This window comes from Oryctolagus cuniculus, chromosome 15, assembly GCF_051225735.1.
Source record: "Oryctolagus cuniculus isolate XC-2025 breed Fujian yellow rabbit chromosome 15, ASM5122573v1, whole genome shotgun sequence".
Lineage (NCBI taxonomy): Eukaryota > Metazoa > Chordata > Mammalia > Lagomorpha > Leporidae > Oryctolagus > Oryctolagus cuniculus.
The window spans coordinates 52,221,867-52,242,756 of NC_142881.1; the positions used below are offsets into that span (position 1 = coordinate 52,221,867).

A 20,890-nucleotide genomic window follows, 5' to 3' on the forward strand; every position below is an offset into this window, starting at 1 on the left:
CTGTAGAAGCTTCTTAAGATTAGAAGTTGCCTTTTCAACTCAACACCGTCCCATGGGACTTTGTGCTTTGAGGGAGATGGGCTAAATCTATGCTGTCCAATAACAGTGACTACTGACCACAAACGGCCAATGAGCACATGAAGTATGGCAAGTGGTGGGACTGAAGAGCTGGAGTGTTCATTTCATTTAATTTTTACTAATTTTAATTTAAATAGCCCTGTGTGGCGACTGGCTATACTACTGGACAGGACAGTTTCTAAGGAGCAGTGTTCCACTTGGCTCCAGTCATGTGACTTGAGAGGTGTCGGGAGGCTCCCTTCTCTGCATCAGGCATCCATTTGTTTAAATTATGGTTCCCACAGCCTGATACGTTAACACTGGTGATGAATGAGATGGTTTCATTGTATGTATGGACACTTAAAAGTTTTTAAAAAACAATTACATATTTATTCTCATTTTAGATTTAAAGTCTACCACAGATTTGCCGATAGATTTTAAACATCTCTTCCTTCTTTTAATATATATGAGTGCTCGCTGCAGAACAGAGTCCAGGCTTGGGAGCTGTGGACAGAGGGCCTAAAGATGCTTTTGTTTTACATCACGTCCAAAGCTCCTACTTCAGGCCAATTTGGATTAGGCAGATGGAACCCATGAAATACATGAAGTTTCTCTATGAATCCTGAATACATTGAGATACTTTCAGCTACTAATTTTGGAATTATGTGCTTGGGACCTGGAAGAAATTAAATTGATTTTAACTAAGGTCAACTACATTATTTGTAGCCATCAGTATATGTACATGTTAAATACACAAAGTGTTAGAAGAACATGCCTCTCCACTCTGAAATTATAGGAACAGACCTAGGCACAACTTAAATAAAACAGCAACCAGCAAACAAACAGCCTTTGAAATCAATAGATTTTCTTTAAACTCCATGGGTTTTTTTTTTTTCCAGTTACTTCATGCATTACACAAAATTTGTTAAGGCAAGGAAATGCCTTGAGTACTCTGTCAATGTTGCATAAGGAACATTTCTTATGATATATTTTGTTTCTTGCTGATTTTCTCAGAATGGCAAAATGGATTTACAGAAGCTGAGCAGAAAACAAAAATGCACATTGCAGCACATTGCAGCACATCACAGCACGTCACATCACAAGGCTGAAGAAAACCAAGATGAGAAAGGTGTGGGAAGGGGAGGGTGTGTAACAACGCCACATCTTCTTACCTGACCTTGGGACTATTTTAAAGTATTTTTAGAAACAAAACCAGGAGAAATAGAAAGCAAAAAATCAGACAGGGAAAAAAAGAAAAAAAAATGTTATGATTGAATGAGTTACACATTTGATGTATTCCTTTTTAAATGTTACACTCAGAAATTTTTTATCGGATAATCCTCTAACAATGCACTTTTAAAAATACTGGCTTTGTAGGCTTTAAATATTTGCCTCTGAGCATAACATGAGTAGCCAATGTAAAAAAATAAGCTACATATAATAGCAACAAAAAATGGTGCAATCAAAATATGAACATCTTGGAATTCTCTTCACAAAAAGACATTATAAGAGGCACTATTCCGCTTTCATATCTCACTGGATACCAGTGGCTACAATTTTCTACATACAAAGGATTGATTCACAATATGTGTCCTATATAATCAGAAGAAGAGAAGACAGCTAGTTATTGGTTTACAAAAGCTATAAATTTCTAAATAAGACAGACACGAGATCTTACAGGATCTTGAGGTTAGTTAAGATTCTGCATGATTACCTGAAACGTGTCCTATTTTTAAAAAGTGATGTCTCTCCTTGTTAATGAAACCCTATGGTAAATGTACTTATAAAGAAAATATTCTACTAAGTTCTATGAGGTTCAAAATTCTCTGAAAAAAATTTTAAAAAGACTACATCATAAAAATCAATTCCATATCTAAACTAGCCATACCAACAACACAGGGAATAAACTCCAAGGTTTACTTTGCGGGAAGTGCCACTCACTATTAGACAATGAAACTTTTTACAACAGATCCTTAAACTATAGGAAAATGTCCTCAGGGCTCTGGCTTAGAAGGTTTAATTATTAGCTTTAAAATAACTTGACTGTCAGCAAACATGCTGTTAATCCACACCAGAGAAAAGAAGTCTCCAAATTCTGGACAAGGTCCTGTTTGACAAGGAAAGTTTGACTCTAGGTTTTGCACGCACAGAAGTTTCACGCTTCGGTTGGAAGGAATGAATTTGCCACCATACTTGTCTGTGACTTTTGTTGTCACATGGTACCCTAAAATGTTCCTTTGTACACAAAATAATGGAACTATTTTGAACATTTGCTAGACAACTTTAATCCACAGTTTTTCATGAATGCTCTTTTAGTTCTTAGTTATGAAATATTCTTTCAGTAATGAAAACTGAACAATCCATATATGTATCTTTTTCACTATTTGCCAAAAAAAAAGTTTCTTTTAACATAAGGGGTCTTCAAAAAGTTTGTGGAAAAACAGAATGAAAAGGTAAGTTTATTTTCATGCAAAAAGAATTGAAACCCATGCACAGTTTTTCATAATTTGCATTTTCTGTGACCTTTCTGAAAACTTTTCACATGCGTGGATTCTTTTTTTTTTTTTGCACTGAAATAAACTTATCTTTTACTTCTATGAACTTTTTGAGCTTCCTCCATATAAAGCAAAATTTTATTTTGAAATATGGGACCCAAATTGGTTCTCCCAGTTTTGTCAGCGAACTCACTGGTTACTAGGCTTGAAGCATGACTGCAAATGGGGGGGAAAGAACAAATGATTGACATGTTCCATCGCATGAGATTAACACAGAAAACCACACAAGAGCACAGCAGGTATAGCTGAGTCCAGAGCATTTTACCAAACTCACAGCCCCATCCAAAGAGCACATCCTGCGACACGTGAAAAATGAAAGTGATCTGGCTTGATGACAAATCATGCTTGTTTTAAATCAATAATGAAAACCAGTAACAATAAAGTACCTGGCAGAGCGGGCTCCAAGGCTGAAGCCCATGTAGCCCTCTGCGGGCAGGGAGTCATCGCCCAGTTCCTTAAGGTCCTGCGGCCCAAGATACTTGTCTGTGTCCCCCGTCATGGCATCCTCACCTGCAGAGGTACAGAGCAAGCTCAAGTCAGAAACTTCCTTCCTGAATATACGTCAGTCGAGGGGAAAACTGCTCCTGGGCTCAGCAAATCACCCAGGGCCTCACAGTCACCTTCTCTATACTCTGGGTAAATTTTCCTAACTGTCCTTTAGGGTGGAAAAGTATTGCAGAGGTTAGTACAGAAATGCAAGGGTGAATGTAAGCGGTGGAAAGACCTCCAGGTGTTAAGCTCTCCTCTTAGAACTTTGCCCCAGCTTCCCTCCTCCCTAAGCCCCAGTCCCGGCAGGGTGGATCTTTTCTGTCACCCAGAGTTCAGCTCACCCCACCCATGATGAGAGCAGCTCATCTGAATGGAAATAGATTGCAAAGTAAGAGCCACCTCCGCATGACTGATCTTGAAATTACAGGTGGGAAGGGAACAGGTTATTTATTTTTCAAAAAAAAAAAAAAAAAAAAAAGAAAGAAACAAAACAAAACAACCTGGCTCTCTCCCATACAGGATTTCATCTTGGGACTTGTGTACAAAACCAGCAAGTTATTTCTGTGCGCTATAACTGCCCATTTGGGCGGCCCTGGAACACATCAATTCCGAACCGTCTCTAAGCCTATCAAGTTAACGACTCAGGCCAGCTGTCCCAGCGATTGAAATGGCTTGGAAAGCACCTCTCCTCTTCTACAGAGATAAAATGGGGGGGGGGGGGGTCCTGCAACTTGAGAGAAGGGTTCTATAAATTGTTCTTCAAGTTTCAGCACAAAGAGTTAATTACGTAAAAAGACTTTTACGAGCGGCATATGTGAAACGTGACCTCACCGGGAAAAACCACATTCCACGAGTGACAGGGCAGGTTTTTCAATGGTCTTTTGCCCTCTGGGATGTTTTCCCATCCTTCTCAAAATGTAGCTAAGGCTGCAGCAAAGTGCCTTCCACACACGAGCCAACTCTCTTTCTCATGACCCTTACTCCCTTTCTGGACACAAGCTTGGCTGGCGGCAAGAGACCTCAGGAGTGTGTATGCTCTGCGTTCTCTAAGGTAAGTGATTCAGCCACCCCACTCCCCCCTCCCTCCCGTAACATTTTTCTATTTCTTCATTTAGTACCGCTTACAATTTTCCATTCATTGCAACTCAGGAAACCACAAACACTCAGCTTTTAAACTACCAATCAAGTCTAAAAATACACTGTCAACTACTGTTTCTGCAAAAGCAAAAATTCAACAGATCAGCTTTCCAAGGCTTCCCAGTACCAAGAGATTATTTTAAGTAATTATTTACATCTGGACTATCTGCACGTTCCACGGCGTCGGAAACAAAAACAGCACACCCCAAAAACAACTGAAACGATCTTACTCTTTGGAAAAGCCATTTCCACCGGGCTGGCCTGATCAACCGCTTTCCTGATGTTTCCAGGAATTCCTTAAGCAGTGATTTGCAATCAACCTCCAAACAGCCCAAGCAAACCAGTGCCTGGGTCGGATCCTCTCTTCACCACCACCAAGTGCCCCTCAGCGGCTCCATCTCCTCGTAGGCAGCTGAGGAATCACCCATCTTTTCCCACTCATAAGAGTTCGAAAATTTTCGAAACTTCAGACCAAAAAAAAAAAAAAAACACCCTGGCAACACTTCATTAAGATCCTTTTTGATCACTCCGCAGACATCCTTTTAAAGCGCCTTGTGATTGGATCAAAAACTCCTCGGGCAAGCCTCTAGAAGGGCCGAATGGTGACATAAATGCATGCCCATGAGTTATTTGTATGTAAATATGAGGGCTGCTCCGGTGTAGACTTTCGGTAATTTGATACCCGGGCTCGGATGCCTAACCCGGTAACCGAGACAGCCTGCAATGTAGGGACCTTGCGCGCGCAGGACGCTGCATTTAATTAGGAAGCCACTCTTCTCAAATATGAATGAAGAAAACAGCCAAACCAGGTAGAGGCTAAGCATCAGAAGAAAACAAAGACGTGGCCCAGGCGGGGAGTGGCTGGGAGCTCCAGGCAAACTTTCAACTTTGTTCTCTGCTGGGAACACTAGGAGCCCTAGTTATTTATGGTCCCTGTCAGGTGGAAGGAGGGGGAAAAAGAGGGAGGGCCTGGCCCGGAGTGGAGGTTGGGAAGCTGCCCCGCCGAGGGACTGCGGCTTTTCTCTCCCTAAGGGAGACCAGCGGGGAGGATCACTGGGGGTTTGGCTTTATTTGGGACGCGGGTTTTTCAACTCCTCCACACCACGGAGAGGGACTAGGCGGTGCTTCCCCGAGAGGTGACTGCAGAGAACCGCGCCGTGCAGAGCTGGGGCTGCCTAGCCAGGTCTGAGTGGCCCCGGTTAGGCGCAATGCTCAGAGGTAGGTCTGTCACTTTGCTGTTAAATCCTTGCGCCTCCTCTCCCAGCGGCTCCATCCTGTTTATGCTGGCAAGGGAGGAGAGAGCTAGTAGGACCTCTTGCATTTGCCATCTGGGTACACCGGAGAGGCGATTTTAACTTTCCCCCATCCCGCTGCCACCGCCCCAGTTATTAGCTGCACGGTTCCATTAGAAAGATAGTAAAGGGTTTTTGAAACTTGCTAAGTGAGAGTTTGCAGCACCTCATAATGGTGCATCTAGGTCCTTAAGTGTTCCTAAGTATACAGGAATTTGTGGAACTGATGACCTGGGAAGCACGTTTGTTTTCCCTGGCCAAATGCATAACTAATAAATGAGTGACTCATGTGACATGAAGATGATAAGACCCCTAAGTGATTTAATTTGATCAGTGTAGCTGTAATCAACATGATCAATAGGAGTCTTCAAGAAGTTCATGGATATTGCCTATAATGAAAAGATTTATATGGAGTTTTTTTAAATTGCACCAGACTTATCTTCTCATTCCATTTTCCATGAACTTTTTGAAGTGCCCTTATATTATACACAGAAATCAAAAGGGAGCCCCTTATAATGCACGAGACATATTGAGAACTACCCACGAGGAGAAGAATCATCTCCCAGCTCTGTAAAGAATGGAAGCGGAAGTCATGGTGAAAGAGGCATCATGTCGGACAGAGCATTAATCTGGTTTTCACATCTCCATTTCGAATCCAACTACGCAGCAACGCCTGTTTCAGTGACTGCCATTCTTTCAAACCTCCCAACAAGGCCCGGGATGCATCCTTCCTTCCCCTGACATCTCCGCCAGCCTCACCTCCGGCTACGCTTTGTCCACACCCACCCTGCAGTCCTGTTCCCCAGGGCTCCCTAAACTCCCCGGACTCTGAACCTTTACGTAGGGTGTGCTCTCTTGACGACACCTTTCCCCGACTTCTCCACCTGACTCATTTCTCCAGTCTCTGAGTCTCTCCAGAACCCCGTGCACTGCTCGCTTGGAATCTGAAGGTAGGAGTCCTTCAAGGGCATCCCCTGTGAAAGTGTATTGCCAGGAAAAACATCCTCTTCTCTTTCCCTTCACCTTGTGAGGTCCCTAGTGGAGCAGCAGTATTTTTCCTGGGCCAGGCATAGTGAAGGAGCCCAGAAGTTGTTTTGGAATTCATGACTACCACAAATAAACAGGCGAGTTGTTGTTTTGTCTTTAGTCTCCATGCCGCAGCAACTTAACACTCCTTTCAAATAGTAAGCTTGATTACTGGTAAACAGTAAAATTTCAATGGAGGTGAAGTAAGTTATTTATTTATTTCTGCTCAGAGGACAGCTTTATTGACTTGTGACAAGTAAATTGACAGAGGCAAAGCACAGTTCCCAAAAAGAAGCCACCTCAAAAAGATTTTTTTTTTTCAGATTTATTTTCTTATTTATTTAACGGACAGAGTGACAGAGAGAGGGAGAAAGTAAGATCATCCATCCACTGGTTCACTCCGCAAGTGGTCACAATGGCCAGAGTTGGTCCAGGCAGAAGCCCTAAGCCAGAATGCTCCTTCCAGGTTTCCTATGTGGGTGGCAGGGGCCCAAGTGCCTGGGCTCTCTTTCACTGCCTTCTCAGGTGCATTAGGAGAGCTGGCTAGGATGTAGAGCAGTCAGGACGTGAGCCAGCGCTTTAATATGGTATGCTAGCATCCTAGGTGGCAGCTTAACCTCCTGTGCCCGAATGCCGGCCCCTCCATTATTCTTCACTCATCTTTCTCAGAATTCAGAAATGATCACTGTGAAACTGAAGGAAGCCTGAGTGGGATGGGGACGGGAGCTGTCAATACAGCCGGCCAAAAGCTACTGAAAATAGCCTTATGTTAATTATAGACTTAGCATTTTACAACACTGGAAACATTTCTTAAAAGACATTAAATTTAGAAATAAAGGCGATGGTATTTTAATGCAGAATTGTACAGTCAGTGCTATGGGTTCAGATCCAAGCTGTACAATTTATTGATTAGGCAGATGACCTTCGAAGCACCATTTACCTGCTCTGAATCACAGTTGCAGCCTCTACACACCCAGGACAAGTCTGCCTCTACCCTAAGACCTCCTGGGGACACACGGGGGACAAAGCACAAAATAAGGGATTAATGAGCAGGTACTATTATCCTGCAACACAGCTTTCTCCAGGGCCTAAACATGTGACTTTGTGAACACATATGGTTCATATTTACTTTGCTACTATTTGCACTGGTAAAGGCAAAAACCCAACCACAGCAGTGAACTACCTCCTCTCTGCATTACCTAAGTACCTGGAACACTATAGGTGCTCACTAAATATTTGTTGATCAAATGAATGAGCAATTAGAGCAAAATTAATTCAGTCTCCTGCCAATAAACAAAATACTCTGTAATTATTGGGTAGTACAACACACTATTTTACCAAAGATGACAAAGGAATAAGATGAACAGACATGTTTTCTGCCTCTAATCTACCATGTAATCCTAAAAATATTTTGGTTACTGGCACCTTCTTATCAAGAGGTACAACAGATATAAGCCAACTCAATTAATGGTTGACAGTCATTCACTACCAGATATATTTAGTTAAAATATATTACCAAGAGTACTTACAAGAAGCACTTGTATGTGTTTATGCTTCCTTGAAGTGTCTGGTGCAATGGAGTAACAGGTGTGCTATAGACAAGTTTGACTATTTTCTGGCAAAGAGGGTATTGGTAGCTAATGTTTACAAGTGCCTTCCTGGGGCCAGTGTTGTGGTGCAGAGGGTTAAGCTGCAATGCTGGCATCCCAAATAAGTACCAGTTTAAGTCCTGGCTACCCCACTTCTCATAGAGCTCCCTGCTAACATGCTTGGGAAAGCAGTGGAAGATGACCCAAATCTATGTGGACCCCTCCACTCATGTGGGAGCCCCAGATGGAATTCCAGGCTCCTGGCCTCCTCCTGGTCCAGCCCTAGCCATTGTGGTCATCTGAGGAGTAAACCTAAATGGAATGGAAGCTCTCTCTGTGTGCATGTCTCTCTCTCTCTGTAATTCTCTCAAGTGACTAAAATAAATTTTAAGGGCCACCACTGTGGTATAGCAGGTAAAGTCAATTTGCCAACATCCCATATTGGTGCCAGTTCAGTCCTGGCTCCTCCACTTCCAATCCGGCTCTCAGCTATGGCCTGGGAAAGCAGTAGAAGATGGCCCAAGTCCTTGGGGTCCTGCACCCATGTGGGAGGCCTGGAAGAAGCTCTTGGCTTCATATCAGCCGAGCTTCAGCCATTGCGCCCATTTGGGGAGTGAACCAGTGGATGAAATGCTTCTCTGGCTCTCTGCCTCTGCTTCTCTGTAACTCTTCCTTTCAAATAAATAAATAAATCTTTTTTAAAAAGTCTTAAAGTTGCCTTCTCCACCTCGCCTCCAGTGAACTATGTCTTTTTAACTCAGGCTCGTGTGTGGTGCTCTTTCTTGAATCTGGATTGACCAGAGTTCTTAACAAAAAAACTCAGGGTAAGGGATTTTGTATGACCTCTGAGACTGAATTCAAACAAATCTTCCAGGCTCTTCCTGACTCTCTTAAAACAGCTGTTCAGGGGAAGTCAGTTCCAATATGAGAAATATGGCTATTAAGTGATCACTCTTTTCAGAAAGCTCACGGTAGCCACACAGAGAGGCTGCTGGGAGGGAAAGAGATGCCCAGTCAGCTTTCAGCTGTTCAAGCCATCCTAGCTGATGTGTTAGACTTTTGAATGCAGACAGCAGCTTGGACATCTGGTCATATAGCTGCTGCCCCAGCTGCGGATCTGACTACAATCTCTTGGAAGATCTCAAGATCCCAGCTGAGCCTAGTTAATTCAAAGAACCATGGGAGATGACAATAAATTTAAGCACTGGGTTGGAGATGGGTTGTTACTTTGTAATAGGTAGCTGAAACAGACAGGAATGAGAAATGACAAGGTCCAAAGGTGAGCCAAAGAGGTCACACGCTGGCTGCCTAATGCATCCCTAATAAATTAGGGATGGCTGTGTAGTGCATTATATGATTACTGTAGACAAAGTCCAGAAGTCCCATGACAAATGGCATTAAAGAAGCCTCATCCATTTAGTATTGACTTCATGCCTTTGGAAACTTTCGAGCACTGATCTTACTGTTAATCCATTTCTGACAATAAAATACCAGAGCCTGGGAAATGTTTATAAAGAACACGAAACTCCCACATCTTCCTTGATCCCACAAAAAGCCAAACAAGCAAAGCTGTTTAGAACCTGCATTTCAGTGTCCCACCTATCCACTCTTCTTAGTTCCTATGTCAAAAGAACTAGGCTTAGAGAGATTTCCTGTATCATACTCAGTCATTCAAAGATCCATTTACATTGTCTACCAGGACAATAACATAGAACAGAATTGGTGGGGGTGGGTATGCAGCTGTTATGGTGTGACAGATACACTCGATCCTGTATCAGAGTGCTGGTTTGAGTCCTGGCTACTCTGCTTCCCACCCAACTTCTTGCTAATACATCCTGAGCAGCAGCATATGATGCCTCAAGTACTTGAGTTTCTCTACCCATGTGGCAAACCCAAGACAGAATTCCTGGTGCCTAGCTTTGGCCTGGCTCATCCCTGGCTGCTGTGGGCATCTGGGGAGGGAAACAGCAAATGGAAAACATATCCTTCATTCTCTCTCTTCCTGCCTCTCAAGTAGATGAAAATACATACGCAAAAAAAAAAAAAAAAAAAAGAAAAAAGAAAGAAAGAAGGTAGACTTATGAAGAAAGGAGAGAATAGATTGACTATCACGATGGTGGTGGGCCAAACAGGTGCATCCTCATTGCTATTTTATTCCAAGTATCTGCTGTAACATCCCTAAACTCAACTTACTTACAATCTTCATTATGCCCAGTAATGATCCTTTTTATGCTGAACAAAGGAAACAGCTCTTGGGTTAATATTTACACGTGTTTTCTTGCCCTAGAAGTTCATGTCTTCTCTCTCTCTTCCACCTCCCCTCTCTCTGTAATTTCCTTTTGATCTTTTCCTACCTGAGGACCATCACCAAAGAATACTGTTACTTTTCCAGGGATTCAAAGTTGTTTGCCCATCTGTCTAGAGACTTGAAATCAGAGAGAAAGGTCCTTAAATATACCAAATTATATTGTTAGAAACGGCTCAGAAGCATGTAATTCTTCTGTGAAATGCAAGATTATCCCAAGGTTTGAATTTTATAATACTGAAAAGTTGAAATCAGTAGTATAAGACACCTCCAGATGAATTAATAGATCAAAACCTCCAAATTACATGAAATCATAAAATTCTATATTAGAAAGAATCAAAGAGAAACATAACCTCTATTTTCTGATGATTTACCAGGAGTTGGTTTGCTAAAAGAATTCAACAAATAGCCTAAACAGAAGCAGTTACTGATCAAATACAGAAGACTTAAATTGGCTACTGATTTTTCTCTAAAAAAAAAAAGATTTTTGATCACATGGTCTTTATTATAGACAGTAGAATGAGATCAGATCATTACAATTAACAAATATTTATTGAGCATTCACTATGTTCTAGGCAGTGTGTGTGGTATTATCTCATTTAATTCCCATAATCTTATAAAACAGAATTGTTATCTCCATTTCAAGATAAAGAGAAATCCAGTTTAGTAGTGAAATAAAAAATCCAAGATCATTCAGAATATGGTGAAATGGGATCAAGTCAGTTGATTTGACTTGAAGGCCCTACTTCAGCTTCTGCAGTGTACTGGCTATAGAAAACTAGAGTACAGAAAACTGGTAACCACCATGTCAGATCTAGGATAGCAGGTGCTTTTCATGGTGGCTGTTTTCTTCCTTATGCAGTGCCCAGAGCAATGCCAAGCAATAGTGAGTGCTCAATAAATCTGTGGACTGAATGAAAGACCAGTGATTGCCTTTGAAGACGGGAACTAGATGAAGGGACTTCAAAGAATTCATGGGAAAAAATGGAATTAGAAAATTTATTTTGGTGCAAAAAATTTTCAAAATCTAGGTATAATTTTTTAGAGTACTCAGTTCCATGAACTTTTTGAAGACCTCCTCATATCACTGGGCAAGGAGGAGAGTGACTTACTTTTTACCGTAAACTCCTGAACCTTGGGAATTTTGTACCATGTGCCTCTATCACCTATTTGAAAAATGAATTAAAATTAACAATAAACAAAACAAAATACAAGGACTGCAGATAAATCACAGTCTGGGTGTCCCATCTACCAGAAACAGTGCTGTAAGATACTCATACTAAGAACTCTATGCATACTAATAGATAACCAGCGAACATGGGGAGGAAACTTGACTATGAGATTCTACCTTACAAGCTTTAAGAGCTGCAACAAAGAAGATGGAATAATATGACAGGAAGGAGGAGAGGCACATTTCTACTGGGGTAGCTCTGGTAGCTCCCCCATGTTCCACAGCAGTGGTTCTCAACCTGCAGTATGCAGCAGGGGCACACATGAACATTTGCATTTCCAACAAATTCCCAAGTGGATCTGATGCTGCCAGTCCAGGGACCACACCTTGAGGACCACTGATTGAAAGCATCCTTCGGCCGGCGCTGCGGCTCACTAGGCTAATCCTCCGCCTTGCGGCGCCGGCACACCAGGTTCTAGTCCCGGTAGGGGCGCCGGATTCTGTCCCGATGGCTCCTCTTCCAGGCCAGCTCTCTGCTATGGCCCAGGAGTGCAGTGGAGGATGGCCCAAGTGCTTGGGCCCTGCACCCCATGGGAGACCAGGAGAAGCACCTGGCTCCTGCCATCGGATCAGCGTGGTGTGCCGGCTGCAGCGCGTGGGCCGAGGCGGCCATTGGAGGGTGAACCAACGGCAAAGGGAAGACCTTTCTCTCTGTCTCTCTCTCTCTCTCATTGTCCACTCTGCCTGTCAAAAAAATAAAATAAATAAAAAAATTTTTTAAAAAAAGCATCCTTGTAAACAACTGACAGCTATCCGTTGGCAGTACTGACCACATAGAATTAAATATCTACCTTCAAAGGGGAATTAGAGCAACAATTGTTGGCTTCAGCAACTGAATTCAATTAATTACGCACCGTGTTTCTGGAATTTCAGTGTCTACAGATACAATATTTGTATCACCTTGGGGACCTTGTTACACTGCAGATGCTGATTCCATAGTCTACTCTAGGCTCTGAGTCCCTGCAGGTGCAACTGGTTCTCTGATGTCTACAATTTTTCTGAGCTGCATCCACATTCCGAGTAGTGAGACAGTACTTCCAACTATTGTATTTTAGTCTCAGAAAAGAGCAGAACACAAATAATAATACAAATATTGTACTGCAACTATTTATTTAGTACCTTCTATGGGCGGCATACTGTGCTAACAAAGCACGTTTTATGTGTATCTCATTTAATCCTCAACTCTATGAAGCAGGTACTTCTAGTCTCTGCCGCCCCCCTCCCCACCTTTTATAGATGAAGAGATACATCCAGACAGACAGATGAACTTAGTTTTCAAAATCCACACACCAAGTCAGGGATAGAACCTGTGCTGTCAGGTTGTAGAACCCACACTCTTAACCACCACACACAATAGCCGGAGATGCGCAAGAGAAATTCTAGACAAAATATTCTAGGAGCTCAGTGGATGCCATCAGTTTCACTGAGTAGATGTGGCAGAGGTGGAACAGAGGATGTGTGAGTTAAGCTAGGTGGTGGGGAGAGACTGCAGTTAGCCAGCCATTCACAGCTGGAGGACACTGCCTACGAGGGACGGAACAGGAGTGCTCCCAGAATGCAAGCAGCCTGCTGAATGAAGGGAAAAAAGTTGCAGGAAACGAGTTGGCCGGACCAGATCTGTAAGGTCCTTCAAACTGGATTAATGAGCCACAATTGCCATTCACGTGATAAGAAACATGTATCCGTAGCACATAGAAACGTAGTTACTGTGTTGAGTGATGGTTTTTTAACTGAAGACACACTCTGAAAGTCCTCCCCTGTCCTGCTCATGACCTCATGCCCCAATTCTAGTCCCACAGCAGGAAGCAGTACAGTAGCGTCCATTTGATGCAAAAACAAGGACTGAGTGGTCGTTGTGACTCAGGGAGTTAAGTCACTGCTTGGGATGTCAGAGTCCCAGCTGCTCTGCTTCCAATCTAGTTTCTTGCTGATGCGCATGTGAAAAGAGCAAATGATACCAAAATACTTGCTTGCCACCCATGTGGGTCCCTGGCACCCATATGGGAGAGGCGGGTAGTGTTTCAGGCTCCTGTCTTCAGCCTGGCCCAGTACTGGGTAGTGCTGGTGTCTGGGGAGTGAACCAGCAGATGGAAGATCTCTCTCTCTCTCTCTCTCTCTCTCATCATTCGGCCTTTCAAATAAATAATAAATCTTTTTAAACAAACTGCCATTTCTTGAGTACCTACTAAGTGCCATTCACTGTTCTAATTGCTTCATATTCATTATTTTTTCCATCTTCATAGCAACTCTGCATGGTATTATTTATTCTTTAAAAGGTTAAAAGTGGTTAATAATGAAAAATAAGATCCAATATATTTCATTTGCCTAAGTTTGAAACAAGAGACATAAAAATTCAGGTAACTTTGAAGAAAAAAAATTTTTCGACTGATCAAAACCTTAATAAAGAGCCATATCTGGCCGGCGCCGTGGCTCAATAGGCTAATCCTCTGCCTGTGGCGCCGGCACTCGGGGTTCTAGTCCCGGTCGGGGAGCCAGATTCTGTCCTGGTTGCCCCTCTTCCAGGCCAGCTCTCTGCTGTGGCCAGGGAGTGCAGTGGAGGATGGCCCAAGTCCTTGGGCCCTGCACCCCATGGGAGACCAGGATAAGCACCTGGCTCCTGCCATCGGATCAGCGCGGCAGCCATTGGAGGGTGAACCAACGGCAAAGGAAGACCTTCCTCTCTGTCTCTCTCTCACTGTCCACTCTGCCTGTCAAAAAAAAAAAAAAAAAAAAAAAAAAAGCACCATATCTGATCCAACATTTCGACAATAAGTTCTTAGCCTAGAGAATCCAAATGGCCAGATATGTTTACATGAATTCTCCCTCAATCTTCTGATATTTTTGTTCTCAAAAAAAAGCAAGGAATTGGGAAGTAGGAAAGAGAAAAGAAGGGGAATATGCTAGGATAGGGATCCAGAACCATTCAAACTTCATTCTAAAAGTCTACTTCTACTCTAGAGTCATACAACAGTTCTTGCGAAAGTTATGTAGATTCCACTTCTGTAGGTATTTCTCCCTTCATTCTACAGCTTGGAGCAAGAGCTTGTGTTAAGAAAGGTTTCCTATGACCATTCTCAGATAGAATAAAAGGCAGGAAGTGCCGTGTGGAGGATGGAATTGTACTATCTTCTCGAGGAGCTCCTGGGTGTTCCAGGTGCTCCTGGTCAGCCTGGGGAACCAGCAGGGGACTGCAGCCCAGCTCACAGCTTGCAGATCTTCTGGCCAGGCTGGAGACTCCTCACGGTCAAGGTGAAGGCCAGAATCAGGCTCTGCTCTCTTCCTCTGCCCTTCCATCCATCCCTCCTCCCATCGTGGAGCAATGAGCTGATGGTGGTGGTGGTGGGGAGGGCTTCCCTCTAACGCTTCACTTTCCATCAGCTCCCAGGAGCAGGGGTGGTTCTTTCAAAATTACAAACTAACCACTGGAATATGCAATTTCCTTGCTTTCCTTCTCCAAACGGCTGATAAACTAGGGGTGAGTAGAGAAAATGGTTGAAGAGCAATGGATGAAATAGGCACCGTAAGTAGGCTGAAGAAGAGTGGTATCGATTTAAGGGATTCCTGTGTTTCGTGGGGGAGGGCTCTGCTTTTAGGTGCTCTTAAAACCCTGACTCTGTAGGTGGCCAAAACAGAAGAGGCTGTGAATGACAATTGCTCTCATCCCATAGAACAGAAGGCCTTCTTCTCAGGCAGTGTTTCATGAGGCTAAACTCAATTTGATTCTTTCCTTCTAAGCGTTATTCTGTGCTTTGTGGCTAGGTGTGCTGCTTTTAAAACCTGTAGAGCAGTTTACTGCTCCTTAATCCAGACTAGGCAAGTAGTTTCTAAAGTAAGCAGGCGTGACTCAGTGTTGGAACCTTTCCAGACGCAGCAATGAAAAACATCCCCGTGATCTTGGGCGAGTTAATAAACAAACCCATCCCAGAAAGAGAAGGGATTCCGTGTCTTTCCTGTGAAGAGGCAGAAAAAGACAATGTTCGGACAGGCATGTAACTGTATCACAGTCTTAACGCTGCCCCTAACCCCTGATCAGAAACTCCCCTCACCTGTCTAGGTGACCCGGCCACAGGAGCACCTAAGTCCCGAGAGAGAACACACAGCGAAAGGCACACACAGGTACTAACACTGTTCTCGTTATCTGAAATCGATACCACTTGGAAAGAAAACTAGACAATCAATGAATGAATAGCCACCAACCAGACCTCTGAAATCAGGCACTAAACTGCTGGTTCCAACCGGCAGTAAATTTAGGTAACTAAATTCGTGGCAACACATTCTCTCTTCTATTCCTTCCTTCGTAGCCTCAACCCCAAATTCAGATTTCAGGGCCTCGACTCTTCACTACCTGGGCATGGAAGGAGCAGGTGTATGACACAGGGACACAGGCCCTGCTCTCAGGGTCTTAGAATCTACCAGGCACTCTGCCTGCAGCAGGCAAGGTTTAGCCTCTTCCCTTTCCTACACTCAAATTGCCTGTCATTACGCAAGGCAATAAACACTGCTTTATTGGCGGGTTTTATACTTCCGACCTATCCCCCAAAGCTGTGTACGGACAAGGTAAACACTTGCAGGGCCTGTCAGCCTCCCCGAGGTTCTGGCCCAGGTGATCAGGTCCAGGTTTCTCTACCTCTCTTGCTCACAGCTGTCTGCCCCCCACCCCATCTTCCCCATGCCCATTTCTTCCCAATGGGGATGCCCCTGGGGTTCACCTTCGGCTTTCTTCTCTGTAAGAATCCTAATGCGAGGGTGAAAAGCTAAGGGTGGGTGGCTCGGACTTTTTAGGTGGGAACAGAAATCATTTTTGGGGAAAAAAATCAAAATGACAATTTATTGTGGGGCCGGTGAAGAAAAGAACCTCATGTCTGGAGTCAGTAAGCTCAACCCATCCCCTGCCATGTCTGAGGCATCCCACAGGTCACCCCTGCTCTTCTGCCACCATTTCTAGGGGAAATGGTGCTCTCCGACCTTCTGGCACTATGTTAGCATTACGTGTTCTGCTCTGTGTCTGCATCTATGCCGGCAGGGATGGACTGAGGTCAGCAAGGGCTCCCCCATCACGTGTGCCCATGTGACTGGAGCTTCTGGGGGGCAGTGTCTCCCATAGCTTCCATCAGAACCCTCTTCTCTGGCTTCCCCCAACCCTTGCCACTCCTTTCCACACCTTTTAGCATTCTTCATCTTCTTAAATACCAGTGTGCCTAGAATTTTCTAGAACCAGTTCTCTTCCTTCCTATGCTGTGCCCTGGGAGGTGCTGGTGCCCCACCCTTGTCACCTGTCCCACCTGCTGAGGTCCCCAATGCCAGCCAAGCTTTCTCATCTCTAGTCTTGTATTCCTGCACCTTCTCTCTCACCTCCACATTTCTGGTCATCCAAATTCTGGCAATTTACAATAAAATGCTTCACAAGTCCCTTCCCGCAGCCCTCAGTAATCTCCTCCCCTGAGTCACCTCACCACTTGATGTCTTCTTCTCTGATGGCATCTCACTGAGTAGGTTGTCTAAGCAAAAAGCCTAACGTCAAATTCCTGTTTTTTCACATGTGAACCTGAACTCTCTTAAACTCTTTGAGTCGGATTCCTTAATGTAAATTAAGACTAGTGGTACTTTAAAGTAGGGTTTTAAATTAGGGCTAAATGTAAATTAGGATGACAGTAATCCTAGTTGGTTTCTGGTACTTTGAGAGAATTAACCATGGTAAAATCCCAAGTAAACAATGTGTGCTGAGATCTTACCATATGATAAATTCTAGGCTAAACACTTTGTGCATTATCTCATTTAAAACTTAAATAATCCAGGGGCCAGCGCTGTGGTGTAGCGGGTAAAGCTACTGCCTGCAGTGCCGGCATTCCATATTGTGCCAGTTCGAGTCCCAGCTGCTCCACTTCTGATCCAGCTCTCTGCTGTGGCCTAGGAAAGCAGTGGAAGATGGCCCAAGTGCTTGGGCCCCTGCACCTGAGTGGGAGACCCAGAAGAAGCTCCTGGCTCCTGGCTTCAAATGTCTCAGCTCTGGCTACTGCAGCCATCTGGGGAGTGAACTAGCAGATAGATCTCACTTACTCTCTCGAGTTCTCTCTTGCGCTCTTTCTCTCTTTCTCTGCCTCTGCCTCTCTGTAGCTCTGCCTTTCAAATAAATAAATAAATCTTAAAAAAAATTTAAATAATCCAACAGTGGTGGGACTACTCTAAACACAACTACCAGATAATATCTGTGCTAGAACAGAGGGTTAAGTACCAGGATCTAAATATCTGCCCCAGTTCTGACTTGTGTGATTTTGATCAAGTTTCTTGACCTTGATGCAACTTGTCTTTTTGCATCTGTAAAATGTAAATTACAATGCGTCTAACTTAAAGGATCACTGGGAGAGTTCATTGACATTATGCATAATATGTCTAGAGTAACACTTAGGACATGGAAAATTTCCAAGAATGGTAAGGACTTATTTGTAATGTTACAAGTGATCATTTAGATGGAACCCTGGGAGTGGGGGTGGAGGGACAGAAACCGGTATGTTAAGCCAACGGATGCATCCTTCATGCATGAAGGCATGATATATATATTCTGTGAGCTATGACATGGACTAGAACAGCCCTGTTGCCATGGAGCTAATTTCCCAATTTGAAGGAAAAACAGCATTAATCATGACTTGGCAAACTATAATCCATGGTTGAAATCCAGCCTCTGGGCAATTTTTCTAAATAAAGTTTTATTGTCACACAGTCATGCCCATCTGTTGTGTTATTGTTTCTGGCTACTCTTGTGTTAAAAAGGTGGAGTTGAGGAGATGCCACAGAGAGCCACATGGCCAGAACACTTAAAAATACTCATCACCAGCTCTTTACAGGAAAAGTCTGCTAACCTTTAGAATTTATGGGTAATAAAATGAGGTGAGGACTAACAAAAATCACACCAGCAGGCTGATGTGACTGAGAGGTAGCCAGGGGCCAGGTCATACAGGACTTACCTACCAACCATGGTAAGGGAGTGAAATGATGCTATGTGCAGCGTAAAGGCTTGGGAAAGTTTTTGGTGCGTACTAATTCAGGGGTGTATTTGTATTACTGGGGGGCGGTTCCTTTTATCATGAAATACATCCACCACAGAGGTGAGTACATAAAATATAGACCTACATTTAAACAAATGGTTGGCCGGCACCGCGGCTCAATAGGCTAATCCTCCGCCTTGCGGTGCCAGCACACTGGGTTCTAGTCCCGGTCGGGGCGCCGGATTCTGTTCCGGTTGCCCCTCTTCCAGGCCAGCTCTCTGCTGTGGCCAGGGAGTGCAGTGGAGGATGGCCCAAGTGCTTGGGCCCTGCGCCCCATGGGAGACCAGGAGAAGCACCTGGCTCCTGCCATCAGATCAGCGCGGTGCGCCAGCTGCAGCGCGCCGGCTGTGGCAGCCATTGGAGGGTGAACCAACGGCAAAGGAAGACCTTTCTCTCTGTCTCTCTCTCTCACTGTCCACTCTGTCAAAAAATAAAAAATAAAAAAAATAAACAAATGGTTATAAAATTCACACTATCCAAGTCAAGAAAGAAATGTCATCAGCACCTGAGAAGCCCTCCATCCTCCCCATCCTGGTCACTGCCTCCTCCTCCTTTCTCAAGGTCATCACTTTCTTTAAAATATTCCTTTTCCTGGCCTTTATTTTTATTATCTTCTTATCTAATTTATAGTCCTGGTTTATTGTCACGTGTCTTTGATGAATTCTGTTGGGCCTTGCCTAACCTACAACCCAGCCATTACACAGCTAGGTCTACACCCTGCAGAAACGTAGGCGTATGTGTTCCAGGACACATATGTGGATAGGAAGGTCTGAAGCAACTTGTCGGTGACAGTTCCAACACAGGCATGCCACAGCACATGATGTAGACAAGAAGATAAAAGAATGACAATTACCCGCAGCAGCGTGAATGATTCTCAGCAGGATAACTGAAAGCACTGGGAGGTTTCACGTGGGAGAGGGGGACAATGAGGCACAATTTCTCTCTTTAAATGACTGCTGCGGATGCTGTGCAGCAGGCTGCATGGAAGGGCAAGAGTGGGAGTGGAGACCTGGACTTCCCACGGTGTTCCACGTGAGGAATGGTGGTGAGCTCGGACTGGGGCGGTGCTGATGGAGACAAGCGGGGTTTGCCACGTCATCTGGAAGTGCAAGTGATATGAGCCGTGATGGATGGGAAATAGGGGGTAAGAAAAGGCTTTGGCTGGGGTGATGGGCCAATTTAGAGAGAGGGGAAAGGGAGGGAGGAAACACTGGCTTGAAGGATGCTGTTAGGGCATGATGCGTGCATGCCTCTGGGGGAGTCTAAGTGGAAATGTGCATAGCTCGCTAAGTGGACAGTGTGGGTGACAGGCTCTAAGCAAACCCATTTCAAAGACAGGACTTCAATGAGAGAACAAACTGTTATAAATAAGGCCCTTGTCCCAGGCACAGATCTTTTTCTTCAGCTGGAAATTCTCTTAAATTCATCAGCTGTTCTTTGAGATGCAGATACAGCTTGAAAATCCTTTTGAAGCCTTTATGAATTCAGTGGATCACCTGGGACAGCCTCAGCAGGAAAGGATTTAATGTGAAGGAGAAGGAGCATGGCAGGCCAATCTCCTCAGCCTCCCCGTTCTCAGGAACCCATAAACCTGCCCTTCCTTCGAGTCTCCCTTCACTTCCATGCAACCAAACAGGACTTGAAGATCTATGTGCCAGGCACCACGCTAGGATCTTGGGATATAATAAAGACCAAGATTTGTCTTTTGTTTCTGGTATTTCAGTGACTTGACAAAGTACTGCAAGATATTTTCTACTAGTTTTCTTAGATGTAGCTTCACATTTCCCAAAGTAATACATCCCACTTCTTATTGACCAAATTCTGTTTATTCTCTTCTCATTGAGACTACTCTGATACGTTTACTAAAACTGCTGTGTTTGAGTTCTTAAAGATTTGTTCAAAATTATATTTATTTTACTTGAGTTTCCACACTGATTTGCATATTTATTTTGTGAAAATAGTCAGAGAGGGGCCAGCATTGTGGCACAGTGCGTAAAGCTGCCACCTGCAGTGCCAGCATCCCATACAGGTGCCGGTTTGAGACCTGGCTGCTCCTCTTCCAATCCAGCTCTTTGCTATGGCCTGGGAAAGCAGCAGAAGATGGCCCAAGTCCTAGGGCCCCTGCACCTCCATGGCAGGCCCAGAGCAGCTCCTGACTCCGGCTTC

At 44.0% G+C, this 20,890-nt stretch overlaps 1 protein-coding gene and 1 long non-coding RNA gene across 51 annotated transcripts in view; one reads left to right on the forward strand and one right to left on the reverse strand.

Moving 5' to 3' along the window:
• ANK3 (ankyrin 3) overlaps positions 1–20,890 on the reverse strand; it is a 712,348-nt gene that overhangs the window by 97,286 nt on the left and 594,172 nt on the right. For 40 of the 50 annotated variants that reach the window (XM_089314922.1, XM_089314920.1, XM_089314917.1 and 37 more), the window contains one exon: positions 2,999–3,122. In XM_089314922.1, the coding sequence (XP_089171048.1) occupies positions 2,999–3,122 (124 nt within the window). Of the gene's footprint in view, positions 1–2,998; positions 3,123–11,562; positions 11,617–20,890 lie in introns of all 50 variants that reach the window. The other 10 variants (XM_089314884.1, XM_089314910.1, XM_089314903.1 and 7 more) reach the window with 1 other exon arrangement.
• LOC138845365 (uncharacterized) lies at positions 3,774–4,853 on the forward strand. The gene is made up of 2 exons (XR_011382400.2): positions 3,774–4,152; positions 4,251–4,853. It is a non-coding gene; the product is annotated as an uncharacterized LOC138845365 (long non-coding RNA).